This window comes from Triticum aestivum, chromosome 5D (assembly GCF_018294505.1).
Source record: "Triticum aestivum cultivar Chinese Spring chromosome 5D, IWGSC CS RefSeq v2.1, whole genome shotgun sequence".
Classification (NCBI taxonomy): Eukaryota; Viridiplantae; Streptophyta; class Magnoliopsida; order Poales; family Poaceae; genus Triticum; species Triticum aestivum.
Genome location: NC_057808.1, coordinates 393,294,410 through 393,312,611, shown reverse-complemented (window position 1 = coordinate 393,312,611; position 18,202 = coordinate 393,294,410). Strand labels below are relative to the sequence as shown.

Here is an 18,202-nt window from a genome sequence, read left to right as displayed (position 1 = left end):
TCGTTTTAGTTGCAATTTCCTTTTTTATTTAATGGTAATGCCAATGCCTTGCCACTAATTCATTTTTCCCCTAGGAAACTTCCTTTTTTTTTGAAAAATTACACTATTACATCCTTATTCTTGCATGTTACAAAAAAGCGCAATTTCTATGTTAATTTTGTGCCAATTTCGTCATTAATTTTTTTATTTTTAAAATTGTCTTTCTTCTTACAAGGTAATACCAATGCCACTAATGCATTCTTTCTTAGAAAACTTCATCATTATGATTTAGTTTTAGTTTTAGTTTTAGTTTTTCTTAAAGGTAATATCAAAGACACTAATTCATTCTTTCTCAGAAAAACTTCAATATTTTGATTTAGTTTTAGTTTTTTTTATTTAATGATAATACCTATGCCACTAATTCATTCTTCCTTAGGAAACTTCTCATTTTGTGGAAATCACACTAATATCTGTTTGTTCTTGTATGTTATAAAAAGGCGCAGTTTCTGCTATTATATGCTTGTTTTTTTATATTATAAAAAGTGCGATTTATGTTTTAGTTGTGTGGAAAATTGATCAATATTTTCCTTTTCATTTTCTTTGTTCCGGAGGGTAATAGAAATGACACTAATTCATTTTGTTTCTTAGAAAAAATGAATTTTTTGTTTTTATTTTATCTTTATTTTAGTATCTTAATATAGGGGAATGAGAAGGCTAGATGAAGTAGACATATTTTTGTTATAGTTGCATAATATTATGTTCCTTTAAAAATTGTATTTGGCCTAATTTAGGGTTAATCTAGTCCCATGATTCACTTTCCCTTGCAAAGAAATTTGGTCTTCTTTGTTTTTCATTTGTTCAAATTTTGGACGTTTGAAGCAAAAGAAGAAAGAAAATGCTCTCTACTGAGTAGCCTCTCTTTTTTGAGATCTCCATTGATTAGCCGGCTGGAACTATACGTTAGGTAGCACATGAAGGGCGAGGAATCAACGTTTTTTTTTTTTTTTGCGAGGGGCGAGGAATCAACGTTGATGGTGCAGCAGCGCATTGGACAAGGCTAATCCATCTTTTCAGACGTAGAGTCTTCTTTTTTAGTATTACTCGGGTGAACACCAAAGACTGAACACACGACATCATCCATGCATACAATTACTACGATCCTACTCTCGCAAAATGAGTTGGCGAGCACCAGATAACACCCAGCAGTTCGCATCCTCAACGTCTTGTGTTCAGTCGACTGACCCAAAAGTAAAAATTACTAGTCAACTTGCATCTACTCGATCCCTTTTTGGTCATTTGTTGAACATGCTCAATTTTGGCCATCACTCAGTTTGCAAATTGGAGAGAAGGAGGCGGTCTCAAAGAATGCAAGACGAACACGTATAAATTCTACTCTAAGAATAAGAAAGAGGAAGAAATTTCGTACAAAGAGTTTAATCTTGTCCTACGAATTAGTGCAAGTCTGCTTGCTATATACTGCTAGTTGGCTAGGGTGTGTGGTGCGCAGCTGTCGACGGCGCAGGCCATGATGTCCTTGTAGTCCCTGGTGATGGTGAAGGCGTCGTGCACGGCGCCGTCGTCGCTGTGGATGAACTCGAACCGCATGGACGAGTGGTCACTGGCGGTGAGCTTGACGTAGCCGAAGCTCTCGTTCCGCGCCACGCTCCACTGCGGCCACGCGCCGCCGGCGTAGCTCCTCAGCCTGGCGCCGCCCGTGCCGGCCACGACGTGGATCGTGCCCCCCATCGCCCCCGCGTAGCTGCTCTGTCGGTCTTTGCCCTTGACGGTGCACGTGTTCTCGTAGACGGGGCAGGTCCGCTCGTAGTTGTGGACGTGGCCATATACGGCGAGGTCGACGCGGTGGCGCTGCCAGAGCGGCTGCAGAGCCCGCCCCATGGGCTCCGCGAAGGAGCCCTCCTGCGCGTAGAAGTCGTTGGAGGAGTAGCCGAGCGGGCGGTGCGCCAGGAAGACGAGCCACGGCTGGTGCTTCCGGTCGGCGCCGGCGAAGCAGGCGTCCAGGAACGCGTGCTGCTCGGACCCGGGCCGCCAGTCGTGCTCCGTGTCGCCCACGCAGAAGCGGAACATGCCGTAGTCGGCGGCGTACCAGAACTTGCCCCGGTGCGCCGCCGCCGGCACGTAGAAGTAGGTCTCCGCCGGCACGCCGCACTCGCCGTGCGAGTCGTTGCCGTTGTAGAAGCCGCCCGTGTCCATGTACGTCCGCTCGTGGTTGCCGCTGCATTAGAAACTTATTAACATGGCTGAGTACCAAAAGTGCATCTGAACTTGCAAGATTTTCAGGGTGAGCGGACGAACCTGGCGACCATGTAGGGGACCCGGGAGGCGATGGGCTCGATCTGCGCGGTGAACTGGTCCCACTGTGCGAGGAAGCCGTTGGCGTAGGAGAGGTCGCCGATGTGAAACACGGCGTCGTAGTTGGGCAGGTCCTTGACCAGCCGGTCGGTGGTCACCTGCGCGCCGGGCTGGAACCCCTGGAGCTCGCTGCTCCCGTCCTTTGCGCCCTGCAACCCAGCAACATATACACCATGCTCAGTGCCCTGGCTTACACACCTGAACATTTATTTTCTTTTGCGATGCAAATTTCTCACGAGTCCCATGTCGCCGAAGATGACGACGCGCTGCAGCGAAGCCTGGCCCGGGTAGGGGGACGCGCGGAAGGTGGCGGACTTGCCCCACGCCACGGTCCCGTCCTGCAGCTCGTGCCCAATCTGGTACGAATACCTGAGTGAAGAAAACCAGTATGAGTAGGAAAACAAAGCTATTTCAGAGGTGAAATACTCTGATTCAGCTGTCAGTTTTGATGTTCTTACTCTCTGTTTGGCCACAGGTCCTTGAGGAACGCGGTGTGGATGAAACCCGGATCCCTGTAACCCTGTCCACGGGCGGGGTCACCTGCCATAAATTTGCAGTTAAAGAAACAGCGTCAGACAACACTGGCTGAGATAATTTTGAGAACCCTGAATCAACAGCAGCTACATCCCTGAAGCCTGAAGTGCGAACCGCACGCACGTACGTACCGCAGAGATGGCCTCGCGTGAAGGTGAGCGTGCCGGCTGGCGTCCGCTTGGAGGTCTCCTCGCCCTTCATCCTCCACTCCACGAACGGGTACGCCTCGCCGATGTTGTACCCGCTCGTCCAAGTCACCGCCATCTGCACGCAACAATCACACCAGGAAACATAAGCATGCTAGCAGTACACATCTGCAGAAAAATTACTGCTAGTAATATTCTCTCGTAAGTTAGCTCCTCACTTGGTTCCACTCTTTCCCCTGGGACAGGCGTGGGAACACGGGGGCCTTGGGGTTCGCGAAGGAGATCTTGTTCGAGACGGCCAGAAGCTTGGGCTGCAGACAACGAAAAACCACACCAGATCAGGTTTTCTACTTGTACAACGATCATGGCTGACGCTGCGCCGTCCACTCGAGGCGGCTTACATTGTCCTTGCCGCCGGAGAAGAGGCCGAAGGCGTAGTCGGAGCGCTGGTTGATGACGAGGAAGCTGGTGTTGCCGCCGCCGGTGCGCAGGAAATCCGGCTCGCAGTTGCCCAACTTGTACTGCAACAGCAGACCACAGCAAACACACAAAATCAGGAGCAGAGGCCGGTGATGAGACGCGCATCCTGCCTGCATGCCTATGTATCTAATCTATCCTATCCACTGACCTTGATCGGAGCCACGGAGAGCCCTGCGGGCGCATCTCCTTCCCCTGCTACCTTGGCGCTCCCGATGCCGGAGCTGCAATCACAGATTGCACGGACAACTCAACAGATGTCATTATACGAGTAACTAACTGTGGCGATTGTGATCTTAATCTGACATGTTAAGCTGGTGGTGCAGCAGTGCTGTTTGCGTAGCTTACGTACCTGAAATCGGCGGGGGAGAAGAGGCCGATCCAGTGGTCCGACGACGGCGACGGCGTCGTGAAGTTGACAGTCACCCACGCCGAATCCTCCCCCTGCAACGCAACGCATCGAGTAGCCGGGTTAAACAGCGCGGTTTCATCCACGCATACGGCATTACCTATACATGGGTGGATCGTGTACTCACGTCCTTGCCGAGCACGTCGGGGGAGGCGTGGATGGCCGACGCCGAGTCCATGGCGACCTGCGCGGCCGCCAGGTTGAGCGTCGACAGCGGCTGGATGTTGTCCGGCGCCGAGTCCTCCACCGTCATGGCCGCCGCGGCGACCATCAGCAGCACCACGGCCGCCGCGAGCAGCGGCGGGAGCGCGCTTGTTCCCATCTTTTGCTCTGCCAACACGATGCCAACGTTGAACGACGCCGACGGCCGAGGATGGGAGTCACGATTTTATAGGGAGGTTTTAATTCAGTTGACTCCTGAGTCGTGACGATACTGTTCAAAGCAAAACAAGATTCTCCTACCTAGGACACGAGTTCTTTTTATAGGGGAACCTAGTACACGAGTTTGTTATACCGGTTTAACTTTGTTTTCGAGAGAAAAAAAAGGAGATATACACTTTAAAAAGGAGATATAAACGACAAGTCCGGTTTTCTAAAAGAACTTGCGTCATTTTTGGAGAACCTGATAAAGAAACGAACTTCGCTGCAACTTGGAGTGAACTCCACATACAAAACCTATACATACATACATACATACAAAAATTCATTGCGGTTTTACAGCGAACAATGAAGCACCGAAAATTAGTAGAGAGGAAAATGTTAATCTATATTACAAGCCCTAAAACAAGATAATATGCGGTTAACACAGGCAGCGAAGCCAATGTGCTGACTATAACCCTGCAAAATAAACATGGCTCGACTTATTACTATATATAACATTCTACAACTAAAATCAATTGCATTTGTCCAAAAATGAGGGGCACATAAAGAAAGGAACAGTCAAATCAAATAATGTGATGATCAACAATTACTTACGCGGTACTAAGTACTCCAGCATGTAGGTCATACTCTCGTGAGAAGACAAATGTTGCAACTGATTGTGGCAGTGCAGCCTATCAAGGTGAATGCAATGAAGTATGATTACAATAGATGGCTTAAGAAAAGCAATATAACATTGCTGTAACATATGATGCACAAATCACCTGTAGGATAGTAACACGCAGAAGGTCACCACGGAGCCCTAAAATTAGGGCTCCAGCTACGGTGGCGGCCGGTGCCACGATGAACCTCAACCCCAAGCTCAACACGGTCAAGCCTAGTCCACACACGATAAACTTGTCTTGTAGTCCTATAAACATGCCTACAATGCAACAATCGGAGTTTATTCCCATGCCTCAATACTCACATTGTTAGGTGTCCCTCTAGATCACATGATTTGGAAAACACATGAATAGAAAAGGCATATAAATGTGATGTTATGAATTTTAGTTGCTTAGTTTTCTTTGTGTTAATCATACATGTACCACACTGAGAAACTAGTAACACTTGTTTATTTTTAAGTTGTAACACATGGATTTTCTATGAACATGCCACGTATAGCTTACGTTTCCTCTTGTGAACATAATAGATAAGTTAATAACACAAAACCACCGCTAAGTTTGCAGAAACCATTGGTCTACAGGTTTGTCACAAAAACCCACCTAACCAGCCAATCAGTGTTTATGCAAAGAGAATACCCACCAATTAGTGTTTTTGTCACAAACCCATAGACCGGTGGTTTCTGCAAACCTAGCTCTCAGTGTGGTGGTTTAGTGTAATCAACACCATAATATAACCCAAACTCAAAATGTTGCCATGAAACAAGTAGTACAAATTGATCGACTGACTATAAATGTGGTGCCCCCTCCACTCCAATGAACAAGGCCCACACACATTTTAATGAACTTTGACTATCAACTAGATCAATCAAATGTAGGGGAGGTTATATTTGACAAAAAAAAATATACTGTTGAATTCGTACTCGAAATAAGTTTCCATCATATAATTAAAAATATATTATTTGCCTAATTTTGGTCAAAGTAAGATTTTGCAATACGTGCGTGTCCTATTCATTTTATTGGACGGAGTAAAAAAACGCAAGGTTGACCTCCTAGAAAAGAGAAAAAAGAAACACGTACAAGGTTGACCATGGAGTTTGGTTTGACAAATGAATAGCAAAACCCATCTCGAAACGAATCTAATTGCACTAGACTTTTTTTATAGCTACTAATTGCACCGAGATTTGTTAGGTGGTTACGTACCCATGCTGAACATTCCCATTCCAATGCAGGTCTTTGACATGATTGCGATCGAGCCATCTATGATGCTTGGCATCTTCAGGTGCCACCTACATATGCATCATTGCACACACATGCACTAGATTACTAATTGGATGAATTATTGCAACTAATTCAACCATTGTACTACCAAGAGAAATTCGCTAATTAATCAAATCTGTTGTGCAACATGGCACATGCAAACCTGTTTGCCACGGAAGACCACGCGACCCCAAGGAGGCTGGCGTACACGTTGGGGTTGCGGGCGAGCTTCACCCCGACCGCTCGCAGCAGCGGCGCCCAGAACGCGCACCCCGTCGCCGCCGTCTTCCGGCCGTCTCTGGATGCTGCTGGCCGGTGGACGTCGCTCCCCGGCGCCTCCTGGTCGCCTTCTTCGCGCGCGCCTTGATCAGCCGGCTCCGGGGTCACCTCCAGCCAGGCCTGCCTCGCCTCGAAGACGACCAGCATCAGCGGGAGCCAGACGACGGACTGCAGCACCGAGAGCTGCACGATGACGTCGCGCGCCCACTTGCCGTACATGGCATCCAGCAGCGACACGCCCACGAGGAGCCCGTTGTTGAGCGCCGCGAGCGAGAAGCCGGTGATGCACCAGGAGTAGGACGAGGGCGCGCCGCCACCGCCGCGGCGCGTCGCGGCCTTGGCGCGCCGGGCGGCGGCGCACCCGGCGAGCGCGAGCACGACGATGAGCTTGGCGACGGCGTCGGCCGCCAGGACGCGGTAGCCGGCGGCGAAGGAGCCGGCGCGGGCGGTGAAGTCGAAGCCGAAGAGCGGGAAGGCGAAGTAGACGACGAGGCGGTTGACGGCGTCGCAGTGGTCCGGGGTGAAGAGCTTCCACCACCGCACGGAGCCGTAGCCGAGGCCGAGGGCGAAGTAGAGCGGCGCCATGGCGGCCGCCACCCTGTACACGTCCCCCCACCCTATCATCTCGATCGGCCTCTCAGGCAGGCTTTCTCGATCAAATAAAGTCAAACTGGACAGACGTAGGGAGCTGCCATTTTCTTTCCTCCATCATTTAACCATCGTTAGGAACTCGTGATCCATGAATGGAATATTGGAATACGACTTGATCGCGCGGTCCGGTCGTTTGTTAAGTACTCCCTCTGTAAACTAATATAAAAATGTTTTAGCTCACTATGTTAGTATTCTAAACGCTCTCTAAACGCTTTTATATTAGTTTACGGAGGGAGTACTGTACAACTACTTACCTCGTCATCGATGGTGAAGTAGTATAAGATACGCGCATAGACACCCCAGCACATGCATGAACCTACATAACATTCATAATTCATAAGTCGACCACGTGGCTCTCTCTATGACGTATCCCAACCCACGTCATGAATGTGCAAGCGCTCCCCTCTGAGAGGTTTAATTTGATGAATGGAATCCACTCATCTTCAAAATGGACTCTCAAGGCCTTAAACCTCTGCAAGCATCTAGACTGCGCTGCTTAGATACAAATGTGCCATCCAACGTAAACCCGTATCATTCCGCCGATGCGTCCGGACGTTTGTTTTTCCAAAAACCGAAACCAAACAAAAGGGACTTTGTGGGAGTCCGAACATCCGTCTGCCCAATCAAAAGTCACCATGTACCCCTCTTCTCTCTATCCGGATGGCGGAAGGCTGCTGCTATTTGGGTTTAGCGGAAGTATTAGCATGCTTGGCACTGCGGATAGCATATTGAAATTTGGCGGAAGATACTTAGTCACTTTGTTTATTTTTCTTCAGATGCTTCGTTGGCAGAAGGTTCAAATGTTTCATCTCATTTGGCGGAAACTAACGAAGCTAGTGAAATTCGTATAGGTGCTAAACATTGCTAGTGTTTGGCGGAAGCCAACAAAACATGCTAACTAGTAGGTGTTTAACTAGTTATTATTATAGTTATGTGATGTGTTTAACTAATAAGAGGTGCTTAGCTAGTTATTACTCCCTTTGTTTCTAAATATAATTCTTTTTGAAGATTTCAATACAGACTACATATGGATGTATATTGACATATTTTTTTTTATTAGAACGAAGGCTCAAGTCGAGCCCGGCTTTGAATTAACAAAGCCATCAACCGGCCAGGATTACACCAACCGCCAACTTACATAGACAGAACAAAGAAACAGCTAAAAGGATACAGAGTGTTGTGCAAGCAGCTAATAGGCTTCCTACCATCTACAAGCAAAGATGAAGAAACTAAAGAACAAGACCAGCTTGAAGACAATGAAGCCCTCTACCGAGTGCAATCCATCCCGTCGAGACACCAGCAAGCCTTGCGGAGATCCAACTAGCATGTAAGGGTAACGCTGACAGCTCCATAGACTCCGACCGAACTGTTGACAACATCCTACATCTGCGAAGGGGCTCCCTAGCCCCTCGCCTGGCACGAGGCGCCGATCCGTCGGACGATGCAAACGCTCTCCCAAGAGCAAAGATGTACAACCGACGCCATTGCCGCCCGGAAAGCCTGACCAGGGCACCACCAACTCGCGTCGCCGAGCTCCACAAAGGCAAACATGGCAACGGGGGGTGGGGAGGGAACCAACACTCAAGGAGAAGCAAAATGCACGGTGAGGCTGCTGATGACAAAGCAACAATGGTGGGATGCCACTGAACTTGGTGAACCTCCAAGACACCACCAACTCCAACCATGTCGCCGTCGGACGCCCACCAACCAGACCGAACTTGCCACCATCCCATGCTCAACCGAAGGCGGCACCTCCATGAAGGTGACGGCGCTGCGAGCGTCGCTGCCGCCCAATCCAGAGGGATTTGGGTTTTCACCCCGGTGCACGAGCAGGGGAGAGAGGCAGAAGGGGGAAAGAGGTCACCTTGACGACGCCTACAAGTAGGAGACGACACCCTCAGGCGTCGCCGTCATCGTGGCCGACATAGCCAGTCGTGGATTTCTCCAGGCCCCCCCATCTCCCCCACTCCTACCACAGACGCGGCGCCGGCGACCTGGGCCAGCCGGAAACCAGATCTGACAGGGGCCGGAAGGATTGGGGGCGGAGGCATCAGATCCGGGGCGAGGGCCCCCGCGGCCACCGCGCCCCACAGCCACCACCTGTCGCCGCCTTGCCACCCGTGTGGCCAAGGGGGACGGCCAGCACTAGCGACGCCGCGAGCTGAAGACGACGACGCACCACCGCCCGAGGCCGTCACCCCGGCTCCAGAGCCCCTGCACGAAACAGGCGGACAGATCCTCGCCGCCACCCTCCCCGGCGGACGCGCGGCTTTCCGGCAACCCCCTCCGGTGGTGGCGAGGGAGAGGAGAAGGGGGAGGGAGGCCAGCGGCGGCTAGGGTTAGCGCCGCCAGAGTCGCCCCTGCGGGAGCGACGCGGGGGCCAAGGAGGGTTCTCCTGGGTTCAAGTGTTTCTGCCTGATGGAAGTCCTATCGACATATTTTAGAGTATAGATTCATTCATTTTGCTCCGTATGTGGTTCATGTTATAATTTATATGTAGTCCATATTTTAAAGTGTAGATACACAGCTGGGTGCGCCCGGGCGCTCTATATTAACCCCATATTTGAGCTGGATATGAGGGGTGCCGGTCAACCCGAACGTTTGGGACCCGTTTGAAGAAGGCCACCTGGATCGCTTTTTCTTGACCAGCTAATGACCATCTGTACGTTTGAGACAGGTTTGCGGCGCCGGGCTGTAAATGCTTTTAGGGACTGGTCATTCGTCGGTGGAATGGAATACGACTTGATCCCTTCGTTGGGTCGTTTGTGTGGCACTAGCACACCGCCTAGTGCCTACTCAGAGGAGCAGTCCTCGTCGGTAGAGTATAAGCGCCAAACGTGCACTAAATATATTGCCCGCTGTCGTTTTGTTTTAGATATATGCTCGCAATGTCAGGGAGACAGCGACGGTGAGACACCCTGCTGCCGCCGTTTTGTTTGGCGAATGGAATCCACCGGTTAATCCACGCGAGGAAGCCGGAAGAAGCAACAATGGCGTTTGCCTTTTGTTGCCTCTGAGCCGAGATTCCTGGACGCTTAAGCATTTTCCGCCGCGCCTCTAACAAGTTTTTCAAGGTCCTTTTTTATTATTGGTGTCGAAAAATCAGTCCAGTCGTACACTAGAAGCCTATTTTTCGTCGGTTAGGGCTGAATTTGGCGCCGACGGACTCAGGCCGAACCCGATGCGCTCGAAGGTGTCCGGGCGCGCCGAGAAAACGGTTTTAGCGCGAAAGCCTGATGGGCCCGCCGAGTCAGCGACCGGGTGCACTCGTCGTACTCATCGCCTCGGTTTCCCGCGGGGAATCAATGCCAAGGCTGCCGCGCTGGTTAGCCTTCCATTGATGCCTCACAGGCGGCGCAGTGAAGGCGTGGTGACGCGCGTCCCGCCCGCTCCCGCCACGCGTACGCACGCATGCCGCCCGCTTGCCGCCCCCCCGCCGCTATAAGCCGGCTCCTTCCTCGCCGGTGAACCCTCTCCCCCTTTTGACCTCTCACCGCCGACGCGCGTCTCTTCTCTCTCCCCCCGACAACGAGCATGGTCGACCGCTACCCAGGCAATGGTGCGGCGGCCAATGGCTTCGGCCGCTGCCACCTGCACAAGGACGAGTCACGCCTCCTCTACGAGGCCGGCTACCGGGCGTCGCCGGACATGCGGGTGCCGGGCTCCTGGAGGCCCAGCGCTGGCGGCGTCTCGGTGCCTCCAGCGCCCACCGGAACTGATCGGCGCGCCGAAATCACGCGCTTCCGGTCCTTGCTGTCGGCGGCGGCGTGGAACGAGCCGAGGTACGCCCCGACAGCGACGCGTTGTGGACGACGTACTTTGCCCGGCGCCACGAGGAGCAGCTCGCCTCCACCAACGGCGTCGAGCCCCGCGACTGCCTCAACTCTGACGGGCGGCGCCAATGGTGGGCATCCCCGGCCGCACCCTCGAGGCCGTCCTCGAGTACATCGAGGCCGGCAACACGCCGCGCCTGGAGTACCCGGCGCCCCTGATACGTCCCCAACGTATCTATAATGTTTAATTGTTCCATGCTATTATATTATCTGTTTTGGATGTTTAATCGGCTTTAATATGCTCTTTTATATTATTTTTGGAACTAACCTATTAACCAAAGGCCTAGTGCCAGTTTCTGTTTTTTTGGCCTATTTCAGTGTTTCGCAGAAAAAGAATATCAAACGGAATCCAAACGGTACAAAACCTTCGCGAGGATCTTTCTTGGAACAAACGCAATCCAGGAGACTTGGAGTGGAAGTCAGAGACGCAACAAGGCGGCCACGAGGCAGGAGGGCGCGCCCAGGGGGGGTAGGTGCGCCCCACCCTCGTGGGCCCCTCGTAGCTCCACTGACCTATTTCTTCTGCCTATATATACTCTTATACCCTAAAAACACCGGGGGGAGCCACGAAACCACTTTTCCACTACCGCAACCTTCTGTACCCGTGAGATCCCATCTTGGGGCCTTTTCCGGCGCTCCGCCGGAGGGGGATTCGATCACGGAGGGCGTCTACATCAACACCATAGCCTCTCCGATGATGTGTGAGTAGTTTACCACAGACCTTCGGGTCCATAGTTATTAGCTAGCTGGCTTCTTCTCTCTCTTTGATTCTCAATACAAAGTTCTCCTCGATGTTCTTGGAGATCTATTCGATGTAATACTTTTTGTGGTGTGTTTGCCGAGATCCGATGAATTGTGGATTTATGATCAAGTCTATCTATGAATAATATTTGGTTCTTCTCTGAATTCTTATATGCATGATTTGATATCTTTGCAAGTCTCTTCGAATTATCGGTTTAGTTTGGCCTACTAGATTGATCTTTCTTGCAATAGGAGAAGTGCTTAGCTTTGGGTTCAATCTTGCGGTGTCCTTTCCCAGTGACAGTAGGGGCAGCAAGGCAGGTATTGTATTGTTGCCATCGAGGATATAAAGATGGGGTTTATATCATATTGCTTGAGTTTATCCCTCAACATCATGTCATCTTGCTTAATGCGTTACTCTGTTCTTATGAACTTAATACTCTAGATGTATGCTGGATAGCGGTCGATGTGTGGAGTAATAGTAGTAGATGCAGAATCGTTTCGGTCTACTTGACACGGACGTGATGCCTATGTTCATGATCATTGCCTAGATATTCTCATAACTATGCGCTTTTGTATAAATTGCTCGACAGTAATTTGTCCACCCACCGTAATACATGCTATCTTGAGAGAAGCCACTAGTGAAACCTATGGCCCCTGGGTCTCTTTCCTATTATATTACATCTCTTTTATTTACATCGCATCTCGTTTACTATTTTGCAATCTTTACTTTCCAATCTATACAACAAAAATATCAAAAATATTTACTTTACTATATTTATTAGATCTCACTTTTGAGAGTGACTGTGAAGGGATTGACAACCCCTTTATCGCGTTAGTTGCAAGGTTCTTGATTGTTTGTGTAGGCACTAGGCGATTTGCGTGTAGTCTCCTACTGGATTGATACCTTGGTTCTCAAAAACTGAGGGAAATACTTACGCTACTTTGCTACATCACCCTTTCCTCTTCAAGGGAAAACCAATGCATGCTCAAGAGGTAGCAGCCCCCCTCCTTCTCTTGCCGCTGCGACAGCTCCTGGACGCCGTGGCGAATGGAGACGGCGAGCTCCTCGTCGTTGGGCTCCCTCTCCTCCGGCTCGCCGGCACTGCGCCCCATCAAGCCGGAGCCAGAGGAGACGCCGCTCAGGCGCCACACCCGCGGCGGCGCCCTCGTTATCAACTAGGGCGGTCGTGGCCCCTCTGCTCCCTCTTCCCACCTCGTCCGGCCAAGGACCGAGCCGGGGCTGCTCCCCATGAAGAAGGAGCACGAGGCCATGGCCGCCGCCGACGAGACCGCCCTCAAATGAGCGCGGGAGGACTACGTCCGCGAGGAGATCGCCGTTTCGGCGTCGTAGCCACGAGGAGGGTGGCATCATCATCCTTGACGACATCGACAAGGAGGCGCCCAACCCCCGACGCATCGGCGACGCTGGTCAGGGGTGCAACAGGGACGGCGGCGGCACACAGGACGGCGGTGACTACACCAAGATGTACAGGCTGCTCGGCATGTAGAAGGCGGGCGGCTTTATTATTTAGTAGTAGTAGTATTTATTAGTCGTATTTAGTTGTCTCCTACTGGTTTGATAGCTTGGTTCTCAAAAACTGAGCGAAATACTTACGCTACTTTGCTGCATCACCCTTTCCTCTTCAAGGGAAAACCAACGTATGCTCAAGAGGTAGCAAGAAGGATTTCTGGTGCCGTTGCTGGGGAGATCTACACTCAAGTCAAGACATAGCAAGTACCCATCACAAACTCTTCTCCCTCGCATTACATTATTTGCCATTCGCCTCTCGTTTTCCTCTCCCCCACTTCTAAAACGATTTTTGAAAACCTTTGCCTTTGCCTCTTTCCTGTTCGTCTCTTTTCGCTTGCTTCCTGTGTGCTTGTTTGTTGGATTGGTTGTTTGTCACGATGGCTCAAGATAATACTAAATTATGTGACTTTTCCAATACCAACAACAATGATTTTCTTAGCAATCCGATTGCTCCTACTATCGATGTTGAATCTTGTGAAATTAATACCGCTTTGTTGAATCTTGTTATGAAAGAACAATTTTCTGGCCTTCCTAGTGAAGATGCCGCTACCCATCTAAACAATTTCGTTGATTTGTGTGATATGCAAAAGAAGAAAGATGTGGATAATGATATTGTTAAATTGAAGTTGTTTCCGTTTTCACTTAGAGATCGTGCTAAAACTTGGTTCTCCTCTTTGCCTAAAAATAGTATTGATTCATGGAATAAGTGCAAAGATGCTTTTATCTCTAAATATTTTCCTCCCGCTAAGATCATCTCTCTTAGAAACGACATTATGAATTTTAAGCAACTTGATCATGAGCATGTTGCACAAGCTTGGGAGATAATGAAATTAATGATACGTAATTGCCCTACACATGGCTTGAATTTATGGATGATTATACAAAAAAATTATGCCGGATTGAATTTTGCTTCTACAAATCTTTTAGATTCGGCTGCGGGAGGCACTTTTATGGAAATCACTTTAGGAGAAGCTACTAAACTCCTAGATAATATTATGGTTAATTATTCTCATTGGCACACCGAAAGATCCACTAGTAAAAAGGTTCATGCGATTGAAGAGATTAATGTTTTGAGTGGAAAGATGGATGAACTTATGAAATTGTTTGCTAATAAGAGTGTTTCTTCTGATCCTAATGATATGCCTTTGTCCACTTTGATTGAGAATAATAATGAATCTATGGATGTGAATTTTGTTGGTAGGAACAATTTTGGTAACAACGCGTATAGAGGAAACTTTAATTCTAGGCCATTTCCTAGTAATTCCTCTAATAATTATGGTAATTCCTACAACAATTCTTATGGAAATTTCAATAAGATGCCCTCTGATTTTGAGATTAGTGTTACATAATTTATGAGTTCACAAAAGATTTTCAATGCTTTGGTTGAAGAAAAGCTACTTAAGATTGATGAGTTGGCTAGGAACGTGGATAGAATTTCTCTTGATGTTGATTCTTTGAAACTTAGATCTATTCCACCTAAGCATGATATCAATGAGTCTCTCAAAGCCATGAGAATTTCCATTGACGAGTGCAAAGAAAGAACCGCTAGAATGCATACTAAAAAAGATTGCTTTGTGAAAGCGTGTTCTTCTAGTTTTGATGATAATAAAGATGAAGATCTAAAAGTGATTGATGTGACTCCTATTAAATATTTGTTTTGCAATATCAATCTTGATAAAGATGGGACTGGAGATGAGTCAACCTTACTTAAAAGGCGTCCCAATGATTCGGAGTTTTTAGATCTTGATGCTAAAATTAATAAAAGTGGGACTTAAGAGGTCAAAACTTTACATAGCAATGAGCCCACTATTTTGGATCTCAAGGAATTTAATTATGATAATTGCTCTTTGATAGATTGTATTTCCTTGTTGCAATCCGTGTTAAATTCTCCTCATGCTTATAGTCAAAATAAAGCTTTCACTAAACATATCGTTGATGCCTTAATGCAATCTTATGAAGAAAAGCTTGAGCTAGAAGTTTCTATTCCTAGAAAACTTTATGATGAGTGGGAACCTACTATTAAAATTAAGATTAAAGATTATGAATGCTATGCTTTGTGTGATTTGGGTGCTAGTGTTTCCACGATTCCAAAAACTTTGTGTGATGTGTTAGATTTCCGTGAATTTGATGATTGTTCTTTAAATTTGCACCTTGCGGATTCCACCATTAAGAAACCTATGGGAAGGATTAATGATGTTCTTATCGTTGCAAATAGGAATATGTGCCCGTAGATTTCATCGTTCATGATATAGATTGCAATCCTACATGTCCTATTATTTTTGGTGGACCTTTCCTTAGAACGATTGGTGCAATTATTGACATGAAAGAAGGAAATATTAGATTCCAATTTCCGTTAAGGAAAGGCATGGAACACTTTCCCAGAAAGAAAATCAAATTACCTTATGAATCTATTATGAGAGCCACTTATGGATTGCATGCCAAAGATGACAATACCTAGATCTATTCTTGTTTTTATGCCTAGCTAGGGGCGTTAAACGATAGCGCTTGTTGGGAGGCAACCCAATTTTAGTTTTGTTCTTTGTTTTTGTTCCTGTTTAGTAATAAATAGTTCATCTAGCCTCTGGTTAGATGTGGTTTTATGTTTTAATTAGTGTTTGTGCCAAGTAGAACCTTTAGGATAACCTACGGTGATAGTTAATTTGATCTTGCTAAAAAATAGAAACTTTTGCGCACACGAAAATAATTTTAATAAATCACAGGAACGTGCTTTTCAGTTGATTCTTTTTGCAGAAGATTAATAAAAAAATGCTTAGGACTTCCTAATTTCTCAGAATTTTTGGAGTTGCAGAAGTATTCGAAACTATCAGATTGCTACAGACTGTTCTGTTTTTGACAGATTCTGTTTTTCGTGTGTTATTTGCTTATTTTGATGAATCTATGAGTAGTATCGGGGGTATGAACCATAGAGAATTTGGAATACAATAGGTTTAACACCAATACAAATAAAAAATGAGTTCATTACAGTACCTTAAAGTGGTGGTTTGTTTTCTTATACTAACGGAGCTCACGAAATTTTCTGTTAAGTTTTGTGTTGTGAAGTTTTCAAGTTTTTGGGTAAAGATTTGATGGACTTTGGAACAAGGAGTGGCAAGAGCCTCAGCTTGGGGATGCCCAAGACACCCCAAGGTAAAATTCAAGGACAACCAAAAGCCTAAGCTTGGGGATGCCCCGGAAGGCATCCCCTCTTTCGTCTTCGTCTATCGGTAACTTTACTTGAGGCTATATTTTTATTCACCACATGATATGTGTTTTGCTTGGAGCGTCTTGTATGATTTGAGTCTTTGCTTTTTAGTTTACCACAATCATCCTTGCTGTACACACCTTTTGGGAGAGACACACATGAATCGGAATTTATTAGAATACTCTATGTGCTTCACTTATATCTTTTGAGCTAGATAATTTTGCTCTAGTGCTTCACTTATATCTTTTTAGAGCACGGTGGTGGTTTTATTTTATAGAAATTATTGATCTCTCATGCTTAACTTATATCATTTTGAGAATCCTATAAAACAGCCTTGTAATTTGCTTTGGCTATAAATTTAGTCCTAATATGATGGTCATCCAAGATGGGTATGATAAAAACTTCCATATAAAGTGCATTGAATACTATGAGAAGTTTGATGCTTGATGATTGTATTGAGATATGAGGATGGTGATATTAGAGTCATGCTAGTAGGGTAATTGTGAATTTGAGAAATACTTGTGTTGAGGTTTGCAAGTCCCGTAGCATGCACGTATGGTAATCGTTGTGTGACAAATTTGAAGCATGAGGTATTTCTTTGATTGTCTTGCTTTGTGTGGAGGTCGGGATCGCGCGATGGTTAACTCCTACCAACCCTTCCCCTAGGGGCATGCGTGTAGTACTTTGTTTTGATGACTTGTAGATTTTTGCAATAAGTATGTGAGTTCTTTATGACTAATGTTGAGTCCATGGATTATACGCACTCTCACCCTTCCATCATTGCTAGCCTCTCTTGTACTGCGCAACTTTCGCCGGTACCATAAACCCACCATATACCTTCCTCAAAACAGCCACCATACCTACCTATTATGGCATTTCCATAGCCATTCCGAGATATATTGCCATGCAACTTTCCACCGTTCCGTTCATTATGATATGCTTCATCATTGTCATATTGCTTTGCATGATCATGTAGTTGACATCGTATTTGTTGTTGGGGAACGTAGCAAAAATTCAAAAAATTTCCTACGTGTCACCAAGATCAATCTAGGAGATGCTAGCAACAAGAGGGGAGGATTGCATCTACATACCCTTGTAGATCGCGAGCGGAAGCGTTCAAGAGAACGGGGTTGATGGAGTCGTACTCGTCGTGATCCAAATCACCGATGATCCTAGCGCCGAACGGACGGCACCTCCGCGTTCAACACACGTACGGAGCGGGGACGTCTCCTCTTTCTTGATCCAGCACGGGGGAGGAGAAGTTGATGGAGATCCAGCAGCACGACGGCGTGGTGGTGGAAGTAGCGGGTCCCGGCAGGGCTTCGCCAAGCGCAAGTGGGGAGGAAGAGGTGTCACGGGAGGGAGGGAGGCGCCAGGGCTTGGGGTGCTGCTCCCATGCGCCTCCCCACTATATATAGGGGTGGAGGGGGCTGGTTTCTTGCCCTCCAAGTCCATTGGGGCGTCGGCAAAGGTGGGGGAAAGAAATCCCATCATTTCCCTTCCCCACCGATTGTTATCCCCCTTTTTTAGGGATCTTGATCTTATCCCTTCGGGATATGATCTTATTCCTTCTAAGGTGGGATCTTGGTGCGCCTTGACCAGAGGTGTGGGGCCTTGCCCCCACTACCCACGTTCATGTGGGTCCCCCCATGCAGGTGGGCCCCACTTCAGAACCTTCTAGAACCTTCCCGGTACAATACCGAAAAATCCCGAACATTTTCCGGTGGCCAAAATAGGACTTCCCATATAT

General features: G+C 47.7%; 2 protein-coding genes across 2 annotated transcripts; both read right to left on the bottom strand.

The window, feature by feature from the left end:
• Nucleotides 1-1,360: 1,360 nt before the first annotated feature.
• LOC123125097 (probable inactive purple acid phosphatase 27) lies at nucleotides 1,361-4,344 on the bottom strand. Its single transcript, XM_044545631.1, has 10 exons — nucleotides 4,043-4,344; nucleotides 3,859-3,950; nucleotides 3,658-3,730; nucleotides 3,431-3,550; nucleotides 3,248-3,340; nucleotides 3,015-3,147; nucleotides 2,808-2,889; nucleotides 2,586-2,718; nucleotides 2,293-2,498; nucleotides 1,361-2,212 (listed from the first exon to the last, which is right to left on the bottom strand). Exons 1-10 carry the CDS (start codon nucleotides 4,235-4,237, stop codon nucleotides 1,459-1,461), a joined length of 1,881 nt encoding a protein of 626 aa, XP_044401566.1. The 5' UTR covers nucleotides 4,238-4,344; the 3' UTR covers nucleotides 1,361-1,458.
• A 335-nt stretch (nucleotides 4,345-4,679) lies between these two features.
• On the bottom strand, nucleotides 4,680-7,115 carry LOC123125095 (probable auxin efflux carrier component 5b). The gene is made up of 5 exons (XM_044545630.1): nucleotides 6,376-7,115; nucleotides 6,156-6,241; nucleotides 5,058-5,215; nucleotides 4,891-4,967; nucleotides 4,680-4,752 (listed from the first exon to the last, which is right to left on the bottom strand). The coding sequence occupies exons 1-5, from the start codon at nucleotides 7,113-7,115 to the stop codon at nucleotides 4,680-4,682; spliced, it is 1,134 nt and encodes a 377-aa protein (XP_044401565.1).
• Between the last annotated feature and the right edge of the window lie 11,087 nt (nucleotides 7,116-18,202).

What these genes read in the sequence shown, in the direction of transcription:
- LOC123125097 (XM_044545631.1), bottom strand. Translation starts at nt 4,237, where the DNA reads ATGGGAACAAGCGCGCTCCCGCCGCTGCTCGCGGCGGCCGTGGTGCTG. An exon ending in CCGACGTGCTCGGCAAGGAC is followed by an intron (nt 3,951 to 4,042) that starts GTGAGTACACGA and finishes GTTGCGTTGCAG; the next exon opens with GGGGAGGATTCGGCGTGGGT. An exon ending in TCTCCGGCGGCAAGGACAAT is followed by an intron (nt 3,341 to 3,430) that starts GTAAGCCGCCTC and finishes CGTTGTCTGCAG; the next exon opens with CCCAAGCTTCTGGCCGTCTC.
- LOC123125095 (XM_044545630.1), bottom strand. Translation starts at nt 7,115, where the DNA reads ATGATAGGGTGGGGGGACGTGTACAGGGTGGCGGCCGCCATGGCGCCG. An exon ending in TGCGTGTTACTATCCTACAG is followed by an intron (nt 4,968 to 5,057) that starts GTGATTTGTGCA and finishes TCACCTTGATAG; the next exon opens with GCTGCACTGCCACAATCAGT. An exon ending in GCTGGAGTACTTAGTACCGC is followed by an intron (nt 4,753 to 4,890) that starts GTAAGTAATTGT and finishes TTTATTTTGCAG; the next exon opens with GGTTATAGTCAGCACATTGG.